The sequence below is a fragment of the Carlito syrichta genome, unplaced genomic scaffold (genome assembly GCF_000164805.1).
Source record: "Carlito syrichta isolate Samal-C Ts95f unplaced genomic scaffold, Tarsius_syrichta-2.0.1 Scaffold130732, whole genome shotgun sequence".
NCBI lineage: Eukaryota > Metazoa > Chordata > Mammalia > Primates > Tarsiidae > Carlito > Carlito syrichta.
In genome coordinates this window covers 7,297-17,883 of record NW_007074828.1, presented here as the reverse complement: position 1 = coordinate 17,883, position 10,587 = coordinate 7,297, and the positions used below count along the sequence as shown (strand labels likewise).

General features: G+C 54.6%; 2 protein-coding genes and 1 pseudogene across 3 annotated transcripts in view; 1 reads left to right on the top strand and 2 right to left on the bottom strand.

Moving 5' to 3' along the window:
* Nucleotides 1–2,373, top strand: part of PMPCA (peptidase, mitochondrial processing alpha subunit) — a 13,588-nt gene extending 11,215 nt beyond the window's left edge. Inside the window, exons 12-13 of one of the 2 annotated variants that reach the window (XM_008049210.1) lie at nucleotides 775–919; nucleotides 1,481–2,373. In XM_008049210.1, the coding sequence (XP_008047401.1) occupies nucleotides 775–919; nucleotides 1,481–1,650 (315 nt within the window). In that variant the 3' untranslated portion in view covers nucleotides 1,651–2,373. The remainder of the gene's footprint in view (nucleotides 1–774; nucleotides 920–1,480) is intronic. The other variant, XM_021708125.1, reaches the window with a different exon arrangement.
* Nucleotides 2,374–5,444: 3,071 nt separating this feature from the next.
* LOC103250612 lies at nucleotides 5,445–6,507 on the bottom strand (annotated as a pseudogene).
* Nucleotides 6,508–6,931: 424 nt separating this feature from the next.
* The window catches only part of INPP5E (inositol polyphosphate-5-phosphatase E), a gene marked incomplete at its 5' end in the record, with an annotated part of 4,998 nt that continues 1,342 nt past the window's right edge, over nucleotides 6,932–10,587 (bottom strand). Inside the window, 6 exons of the mRNA XM_021708120.1 lie at nucleotides 6,932–8,044; nucleotides 8,434–8,570; nucleotides 9,064–9,179; nucleotides 9,259–9,420; nucleotides 9,949–10,056; nucleotides 10,416–10,535. Of these exons, the coding sequence (XP_021563795.1) occupies nucleotides 7,912–8,044; nucleotides 8,434–8,570; nucleotides 9,064–9,179; nucleotides 9,259–9,420; nucleotides 9,949–10,056; nucleotides 10,416–10,535 (776 nt within the window). The remainder of the gene's footprint in view (nucleotides 8,045–8,433; nucleotides 8,571–9,063; nucleotides 9,180–9,258; nucleotides 9,421–9,948; nucleotides 10,057–10,415; nucleotides 10,536–10,587) is intronic.

The window sequence follows — 10,587 nt, the reverse complement described above, 5'->3', positions numbered from 1 at the left end:
TCTTGCTATGTTGCCCAGGCTGGTCTTGAACTCCTGGGCTCAAGCAGTCCTTCTGCCTCAACCTCCCAAAGTGCTGGAATTACAGGCATGAGCCACTGCACCTGGCCAGGATCGATTTTACTTAAAAATTGTTCTAGAATATCAGCCAACCTGTTGTTCAGCATTTTTCAGTTTGACAGCTGCTAGACTCAGTGGCATGTCACATCTCACGCTGTCCCCGCCTGTACCTCAGACCACAGCTCATAATCGACCTTGCTGGAGCCGTCATGTTTAAATTCCACACCTGGTCAGAGGCCCAGGATCTGGGCCATGGACGCAGGCTGCTTCCCTCAGGACATCCCAGGGGCTTTGCTGAACACAGCTCCCCGTACCCTGCAGTGGGGAGTCTGGCACAGCCCAGGATCTGCATCTTAGTCATTTTCTCCTGCTTTTTTGAGTGGTTCTTTGAGGTCCTGGAGTTGTGGAGGGTGGCATGCTGACCTATCCGTGCTTCTTGTTACACAGAAGATAACTTAGGGGAAATGATTTCTCCCTTATCTCTTAATGTGGTAAAGGCCTTGTAGTGTGTAATACCAGCCCTGACCCAGAAACCCACCAGAGGAACTCCGGGGCATGCTGTGTCTTGGTGGGTCCCTGGGACAGGTTCTTCCTCCTGTGCAACTGTGGGTAGATGCAGCCTGCTGGGATGTGTTCCTGTTGATCTCTCCACTAGCTGAGTGGCGGTGGGAGGCAGGGTGGGCGGTGTGGGCCCCCGCCTGACTTGCTGTGGCCCAGGTGGAGCTGGAGCGAGCCAAGACGCAGTTGATGTCCATGCTCATGATGAACCTGGAGTCCCGGCCTGTGATCTTTGAGGACGTGGGAAGGCAGGTGCTGGCCACCCGCTCCAGAAAGCTGCCGCATGAGCTGTGCGCACTCATTCGTGAGTACTATGTGATGGTGAGGGCCTAGGTTGGGGCCCTCCTACAGGCAGCCCTGGGGTGCAGGGCCTGGCTGCCCACCACAGCCAGGGAATTCCGCATGGTGCCTCAGTAGGGAGGATGGAGGGCAGGGCCTTGGGGCTCAGATTCGGCGTCACTTCCCAGTCCTCACATGCCAGCTGGGCACCTCAGCCAGTGATCCAGCCTTCACCCCTGACAGGGACTATCCCACTGCTTGGGGGTGTAAGGGGACTCAGTGGGGTAATGGCTAGAGAGCACAGCAGGGCACTATGAGATGGTACATAGAGTGACCATCATGAGGTCCTTGAGCTTCCTCAGATTGTATACTAGGTTCCGTTTGCATCGAACCCTTCTGTGGACAGGCTTTAATCCTGGCACAGGCTGCTCTGAAGAGGGGTGGCTCGGGCTCGTGGCATCCTTCACTGTTGTCTCCTGTCCAGTGAGGGGACCTCAACCCCATCTTCTTGGGCCTGCCCTGTGTTGGCACAGCCTTCACGTGGAGACAGTGTGTTTACCTGATGCCCCTTTGCCCTCTCTGCTAGGCGACGTGAAGCCAGACGACGTCAAGAGAGTCGCTTCTGGAATGCTTCGGGGGAGGCCAGCGGTGGCTGCGCTGGGCGATTTGGCTGACCTGCCCACCTACGAGCACATCCAGGCGGCACTGTCCAGTAAGGACGGGCGCCTGCCCAGGACATACCGGCTTTTCCGGTAGAGGCCCTGCCACCTGTCTGGACCCGAAAGCCATGGATGGAATCTGTTTCTACACGTGTTACTTTGTGGATTTAGTCTAAAAAGATGTCTGGTGCTGTCAACAGGGAGAGCAGACCCTGGACTCGCCTCGTAACCTGGATGAATAATGTTGCCTGAGCACCCCCACGGCTTCGCTCCTTCAGGATCGAATGTGCCAGTCAGTGGAATAAATAGTTCCCTTCACACTCCGGCCTAGAGACCAGGCAAAGTGCAGAGAGAGGAAACACAGCCTGCTGTAATGAAACCGGGCTGCTGTGTCCCCTTAGGATTCTCAGCACGTGGAGGCCTGTGGGCTCCTTGAGTCGGTGGTCACAAAGTGGCAAGCCCACGTGAGGATCTGGTGGAGCCTCCTGGCTTCCTGAGAGGCCTGTGCTGCTCACCTCAGCGGCCATGTTTGTGTGATGGTCATGCAGTGCCTGGCACGGGGCTTAGCACTCACCTCCGGCAAACAAGGCAGGAGAGCACGCAGTCTGCTTTGTGGGTCGTGGTCCACACGTATACACCTGCTATCGCTAATATTTCATGGTCCCCACGTATGCTCACCTGCCATCACTAAGATGGGGGTATCTTTCTTACTGTGTTTTTCTTCTCCCCCTGATAAGGGGTTTGTTAAAGGCCTGTCTTAACTAGCAACTTTCCTAAAATAGAGACCTTTCTCTCTTTGGATCATCCAATTTGACCCTTATGTCAGAGCCTCTCGTCTGTTTGTTGTAAGATGCATTCTGAGTTCAGAGCTGTTGCAGTGTGCATGAGGATGATGGTGGGTGACAGCAGAAAGCCTATGGCCCGTTTAGAAGACAGCACTAAGGAGTGTAGGACCCGGTCTGCAGATGCAGGTGTCTTCAGGAGAACGAAGGGCCAGATAGCTTTGGGAGTGTAGGCTACGGGTAAGGCATTTAACGTGTCGATCTGCAGTTCTCAAATCCATAGACCTGTAGAAATTCCCCAGGGGCTCTGGGGGCAGGTCAGGCCTGGGAGCTGGCATCAGCCACCTGAGGTTTGGTGATGCTGCTGTGGGTCAGAGGGCAGCTTCATGGTAGGCAGCAGTCAGTGGCGTGTACAAACTTGGGCTGTGTTGTCTTGCGAGGAGAGAAGAGCCTTCGCTGATCTCTTTTGAAGAGTTAGGAAACAAGCCTCTGCAGTGTGGTGGGTGCCCCAGTTGGAGGGGCTGTTTTAAGGAACTCACACTTTGAGGCTTTATTGCTTCCTGGATGCTCTTCCTGCACATGAGCCTCTCATGCTTTGAATTTACAACACAAATGCACCAGCAGAGGAGCCTGCTAGATCGTGCCCTGATGGGAGAAGTCAGCTTGCTGCCCCGGGTAGAGTCCCTCCCCCTGGGTGGGAGCCAGATGAAAGTGGCATCTGTTCTGCCTGTGTGAATTTCCAATTAGAAATCCTGTTACCCTATGGGGGGGGTGCCTGGCTGCATGAAACTTTTGATGCTCAATTGCTCAGTAGATGGGCATCCAGTTTGCAGTGGGTAACTCATGGGAGCAGAGGCTGGAGCTTGAGTTGACCCTCTAAAGACTTATGACTTACAGACCTGCTTCCTTACCTGCTGAGCAGCCTGAGAACATTCTAGAAACTGCAGCTAACCAGACATCAGTGTCTGGTGTCTTGGAAGCTGAGCTGACACAGGTTCTCTCGCTTCTCGCTGCACCCACCTGGCTCTCACTGGGATCCAGGGCGTCTCGCCTTTCTAACCAGATGGCCAACTCCAGCCCTCCCCACCACACCCCACCTGCTTGCCTTTTCTCTTTTGCAAACATCTGCACTTTAAGTCTTTTTGTTGTTGTCAGCCTTACTGTCACCTAGGCCGGAGTACAGTGGCATGATCACAGCTTACTGTAGCCTCCACCCTCCCGGGCTCAGACAATCTTCCCACCTTGGCCTCCTGAGTGACTAGAACTATATATGCCCAGCTAATTATTTGATTTTTTTTTTTTTTGAGTTTGAGTTTGAGACTCACTCTGTCACCCAGACTGGAGTGCAATGGCTGCTCCCGGCCACCGCAGCCTCGACCTGCTAGGCTCCAGCGATCCTTCCGCCTCAGCCTTCCAAGTGTTGGAACTACAGGCGCGTGCTACCACACCCAGCTAATTTTTGATTTATTGTAGAGATGAGGTCTCGTCAAGTTGCCCAGGCAGGTCTCGAACCTGTGGACTCAGGCAATCCACTCACCTCGGCCTCCCAAAGTGCTGGGATTACAGGCTGAGCCACCGAGCCCGGCCTAATTATTTGATTTTTTTTAGAGACGAGATCTCATATTGACTAGGCTGGTCTCAAACTCCTGAATTCAAGCAGTCCTTCTGCCTCAGCCTCCCACAGTGCTGGGTGAATCTTTTTAATAGTCTCCCCCATTAGGACAGACATCTCTTGCTGGCTGGTGGTTCATGCCAATATACCTGCTGGCTGGAGAGGACTCAGTACAACCTTATTGAGTGAAAGACACAAGCGCAAGTGTTTGAGGGACCGGGAGCTGAATTTTAAAAACCACCCTCATGCGTGGTCCTCACTGACTTTTCTTTGAATGGGAATCTCTATTCCCCAGGCTGGAGTGCAGTGGCATGCTTATGGCTACTGCTGCCTCGAGCTGCTATGATCCTTCTGCCTCAGCCTTCCAAGTAGCTAGAACTACAGGCATGCACCACCATGCCCAGCTAATTTTTCTTGATTTAGTGAGAACCAAGTTGCCTGGGCTGGCCTTGAACCCCTGGGCTCAGGCAGTCCTCTAGCCTTGGCCTCCCAAAGTGCTGGGATTACAGCTGTGAGCCACCATGCCCAGCCACAATTCTTTATGAAGCTTACTTTCCATAGCGATTGGCCAACTTCATTTGCATTTATTTGAATTTTAAACTAAGTGAAATTCCTTTCATCTACAATCTAATGGTGAGTGTCCAGCAAGTGATCTTATTAGCTGTGTGTAATGACCTCCCAAAGAGTTGAAGCTCTTAATGTCAAGCCAAATGCATGCAGTCTAGGGTCAGATTAAAAGCTTCCCATGATTGGGTCAGAGAAAATACCTAGGAAGAATCCATACAATCGCCCCTATTTCAAGTCCCATTACTGCAAAAATCCTGGTAACAAAGATTTGTTAATTGACTTGAATCTTGTGGCACAAGATCTTATTCAAACAGACCATCTGAATAGTTTATTGCAATTAGATGGGCTTGGTGTGGTGGCCCACACCTGTAAACCCAAAACAGCATTTTGGGAGGCCAAGATGGAAGGATCGCTTGAGCCCAGGAATTTGAGACCAGCTAGGCAACGTAGCAAGACTCCATTTCTATAAAAAGTTAGCCAGGCATGGTGGTACAAGCCTGTAGTTCCAGCTACTAGGGGGGCTGCAGCAAGAGGATCACTTGAGCCTAATGAGTTAAAGGCTGCAGCAAGCTGTGCCCGCCACTGCACCTCAGCCTGGGGGTGACAGCAAGATCCCATATCAAAAAATAAAAGTTATTTAAAACTTAGATGGGATTGGCTGTACCCTTTTGAATGGAATTTTTGTTGTTGTTTTTGGCGTTGGAGTCTGACTCCATTGCCCTGGCTGGAGTGCAGTGGCATGCTCACAGCCACCCCGCCTCACCCTTCCAAGGAGCTGAACTACAGGCATGTGTTACCATGCCCAGCTAATTTTTTTGGTGTGTGTGTGCTCTTGTTCCCAAGTGTACTTGAAGTCTTTTCAAAGCGGGGCCCCAGGAACCCCCAGATTCAAGCATGCCCCTGGGCTTGGTCCACTGCGGCAGGAGTCTTGTACACATGCTTGCTTTACTCATTCACCAGTACTGAGCCTCAGGACAGAAGATGTGACAACGTGAGACTCCTTCCTGTGTGACATACATCGATTTCAGAGGTGGGGGCAGCCAACGTGGAGAACATCGGAATTTTTCCTTGGAACTGAACTGTGATGAGAGGTGCCTGCCATTAACATACTCTTCTGTCTTTTCCCTGACCCTTTCCTTCCAGTTTTGAAGGGAGAGTCCCAAATAATCTTCTCTGAAGATACTTGATACCAAGTCCAAAAAACAAAAACACGTGCTTCCAATGCACTGTGATTTCAGATATTCTAGGTCTAGTTCAGCAGGCGGATTAGCTGACTGACGCGTTCACCCCGATAGCCAGGTGAGCCCATTTCCTTGATGAAGCCTACTCTATTTTTGGTAGCATGATGGGTTCCTGAGAGTTGGAAAGGGTGCAAGAACCATGAGATCTGGAAATGCTTTCCCGGGAAGGCAATTTCATGAATGAGGTCTTCCAAGCAAATGACACCAAACTTTCCCAGGTGCTCCTCAATCACTGTGTTGTCTGTCAGAGGAATGGTCTTATTCTTGACCCTGGCTTGTCCACGTTTCAAGATGAGTTCCCGAACAGACTTCAGATTTGGAAATCCCCAGGTCACATAGGGCTCTACAACACGCAGCATTTTTAGGCTCGTGGGAGGGGGGTGACTTTGACAAAGACACCATTGAAAATTTTCTTCAGGTGGAGTCTTGCCATAGTCCTTTGCACCAGTGAACTCACTCTATCAATCCTTTGGAGGCATACGACAAAGGCCAAGGAATGCTGACCTGGCAATTCCAAGGCATGAGGTTTCACTTCTCGTCTTCTGAGACGCACACTGTCAACGTTTCTGCCGCCAGGAATCATACAGGAACAATTCCAATCGCTTAAACTCGAGCCCTTTTCCTTTCCTTTGCTCCTTCCTTGCCAAAAGCGCCCGTTTTGCCTGGGTGGCTTTGAGAGCTTGATAAGCTTTCCTCTTTTTCAGGAGATTTTCTGGAACCAAAGGGATTTTCCTTTGCTCTTACTCCGCCATCTTTCTAGGTCTGTCCTAATTTTTTTATAAATTGTAGAGACAAGGTCTCACCATGTTGCTGGTCTTGAACTCACGTGCTCAGGCAATCCTCTTGCCTTGGCCTCCCTAAGTGCTGGGATTATAGGCCTAAGCCACCGCGCCTGGCCAATTTCTCTCATTAGATAACAAAAAATGGAGTATGTATTGCCTCCATATTTTGGAAGTGGCTGGCTAAGACATTTTTATGTACTATCCATTGGAATTGGCTGTGATTTCGTAATGTTCCACTCAAGTCTGTAGTCACTTCTCCCTAGAAAAGCCCTTTTCCAGTTAATGCTTACTTCGGGTATGAACTGGGAATGCAGGATTCTGAACACAGCAGAGTTAATTAGACGCTATTGGTGGTAAGACCAGATTTTTAAAAATAATGCTGGGATGCAGATTGTTTCTTTCTAAGATTTAATGTTTGGCCAGAAAGTTTAGGATTTAATATATGTATTTATTTAAAAATATAAATATGGAAAAATAAATAATTTAAAAGACTAGAGTGGACGTACCTAGATTTTCACATTCAAAGCCTACATTTTTTTTTTCCAAGATGGGATAAGATACAAAGAGCAAGAATGAATTCTAAACCCTAAGGAGACCTGTACCATGATGTTTGTCTGGCCCAGGGGGACGGGGTGGGGACATCCTAAGCTGGTTGTCCCACTGGCTGTGCACTCCACTGATGTCCACCTGGGGCTGAGGTTTCAAAAGCAGATGGTCTGAAGTCACCAGAACTATGAAACGTTTCCCACCTGGCTTTGGCCTGTCGGGAAGAGACAGGAAGTGGTCTCTCTAACTAGGACCCCTCAAAGCAGGGACGCAGGCTGGCTAGTCCCATGCAGGGACCTGCAGCCTGACAGAGGTGACAGTGCTGGAGGCGGTCTCTGGGGCGTACCTGGGAGCCTGAGGCCAGCGTCCCTCCAGACTCCTGCACTGTGGAGGGGTCCAGCTCGGTGTGTGGGGGGCTGCCAGGCCGCAGACCTAGAGATGCTGCTCTGGGCGCGAGGACTTGAGCCAGGCCATCAAGGGAGAGCCCGTGGGCGGGAAGGGGGTGCCCCGCGGCAGCCTCCAGGGAGTGGGAGCTGCTTGAGACGAACCGATTCAGATGTTAGCCCCTGAGGGTGGCTGGAGGCTGCGTGGCGGTCCATGCTGTCTACCTGTGCCTGTGGGGACAAGTCACAGGATGGGTTCGCTCCTTGCGGGATGCTGACACGGTGGAGCAGGTCACCACAGCCCCACTGCCATCCCGGCCAGCCCCGGCCACGGCTCGTGGGGACTCCAGAGGGCAAGTGGCCACCAGGCAGCAGCTCCCAGCCTTCTCAGGATCCCGGTCAGTGCCCTCCCGCGTGGCATCGGTGAGTCCTTGTCCAGCAGGCTTCAAGAAACAGTGCAGACAGTGCTGGAACTCTGGGTCTTCCGTGCTTGCTGTCTCTGAATTTCTTTTGAAATCCGCCTTTTAATTCCTAGTAAGTACAGCTCTCGGTCAAACTTGCCAGCGGCCAGCGGAATGCTGTGGAGGAGCAGAGGGCCGTGAGAGGTGCTGGCAGTGGGCATCGCTGGGCTATGCTCCCTCAGTGGGGTGGGGACAGCCGTTCTGGGACAGAGCCAGGGAGAGAGATGCCATAGCGCTCAAGGCCTCCCTCCCTCCAGGCTGCTGCCGCCCAGCCTGCTGCTGCTCGACTCAGCCTCACTTCCTAAGGCTTCAGGCTGGCCCGCTTCCTATTCCAGAGCAAGTCCAGCACAGCCCCTAGGGTGCCAGGCAAGCCCCAGGTATCACGCCAGGTCACGTGGTCCTCAGCAGGTCCTCGGCTCCCAGGACACCATCCATGTGTGCCACCCCCTGGGAACAGGCCCCAAGACCCCTCCAGGGCCCAAAAAGACATGACAGAGAACACTGACTTGTCTCGCCCGGGCCGTACTTTCACCCGGAACAGGCCGTACACGGGGCGGTGGTCGGATGTCTTGATCCCAGGGCAGGAAGAGTACCTCACTGGACAGATGTCACCCTTTTGGCGGCTTCTGTACAAGACCCGGTCCTTCAGGAAGATTCCAGAAAGTGGGGGGTGGCAGTTATGTGTATGTGGGGGCGTGGCCTGTCTGCCTGCCCCTCCCATGCCGTTCTAAAGCACTCTCCCTGACCCCAAGCCTCGGGCTCCTTTTATAGCCCGGTGCCTGTAGCTGTCCCGTGCCGCTAGTAACCCTGGACAGTGCCTGCTCCCCCAGCCTTGCCTCAGTCTCTCCCCTAGGCTTCCACAGACAGGACATGCATAGAGCTGGTGCCATGGGCCTGGGGGGAGCAGGTGAGGGGACCAGTGTGCCCAGCAGAGGGCTCTGGCAGCCCACGGCACATGAAGGCAAGCTGTGTGCCAAGGCCTCTGAGTATCCAGGCTGACTCGTCCAGACTTCAGAACACCAGGGGAGCGGGCGCTGCTCTCCACCGAAGGGGTTCTCGAAAGGGCAGGGTGCGGAATCGAGTCTCAAGTCCAGCCAGAGACAGTCTGTGCCAGAAGGTGGACGGCGGGTACTCACCGTGTAGGAGGGCGTCCTCTGCTTGGAGGTGCTGTCATAGGTGTCCTTCCCGATGTCGAACTTGTAGGACGGGAGGAAGTGGATGTCGGCCTCCTGGAAGCCCTTGAAGACAGACCCTGCGAGGGCCGAGTGCTCAGAGCGGCTCGTGCTCCCCCCGGCGGTGCTCACCCCCACCCCTCCTCCTCCGGCGCTCACCTTTCTGCATCTCCCGGAGGAGCTGGTCACGCTGCAGCAGCGCCGGCACATCTGCCGCCAGACCCTGGTGCAGGAGGGCGTCCACGGCTGCGCGCCCGCCGCTCAGGCGGAAGTTGAAGTCGCCAAACCAGAACACCTCGTCAAAGCGGGTGGTGACGTCGGCTGCGGCACGGTGGGGAAGCAGGTTGGGGCCAGGGGGGGATAACGAGTCACAGCCTGGCTGTGGCGCCCCAAGGAGGCAAGTCTCGGGGGTTGGCGGGCAGAGGCGGTGTAGCCGGGCCACTGGGCTCTACGGGGCAGCACTGGCATGCGGACAGTTCCAGGAAGCACCTGGAGCGGTCTCAGGAGTAGACAGTGGCCTGACCCTCACGTGAGCGAAGGTCACACAGTGCATCTCAGCTCTCACGGGGCGGGGGGGGGGCGGGGGAGCGGGGAGGCAGCAGCAAGGACTTGGGCCAGGCTCGGCTGGATGGTTCGTCAGCCTGGCGGGCACGTCTGCCCAGCCGCTTACTGGACTGAGAGGCAGCCACACCTCAGGAGGGGCTTGCACACGCGCGACTGGACTTTCCTGACCTTGACTCCCGAAGGCTCTGGACACTGCTTCCCTGAACCAGCGGCGGAATGAGGGGGAGACCCACGTGGAACCCCACGGGAGCCGGGCCATGTGCTAGCCATGACACCAACCCTCACCTGGGCTGGAGCGGTAGGGGTTGGTGTCCGGCACGTTCCTGGGCAGCGCCAGGGCCTGCACAGTCCTGGTGTAGTCCAGCAGCCGCTCTGTCACCTTCCCGTCCCCAGCTGCGGGGACACAAGCAGGAAGGGGAAGGTCTCTGGACACTCGAGTCTCCCGCACAGAGCCTGTGTGTCTGGCGTGCTCTGAGCATGTAGGCAGAGAGCCATGGCCCTCTGGGGCACCTGCTGTGGAACCCACAGAGACAACTTTGCCCCAGAGGACACAGCATGGGCCCACGCAGCGGCAGCCGTGGGCCCGAAGCAGGTCTGCTCCTGGACCCTCAGCACAGCTCGCGGAGCACAGTGCCCGTGCATGAGGGGTGGAGCCAGCCCTGCAGCCCTGGAAACGGAGCTGAGGACGCCCACCGGCCTTGCGAGGCAGAAGGGAGGGGTGGTCCACCAGGGCACAGCCCCAAGCTACTTACAGGTGAAGTGTGACGTGATAAAGAGGAAGGAAGTGCCAAAGAAGATGAAGCTGACACCCAGGGCGCCCTTGGTTTTGATCTGAGACACGATGCGCGTGGTCACCGTAGCGCACTCCACCTCTGGGGGACGAGAGCCCTTAGCTTCCCTGCTCGGTGCACCGCCGCAGTGGGG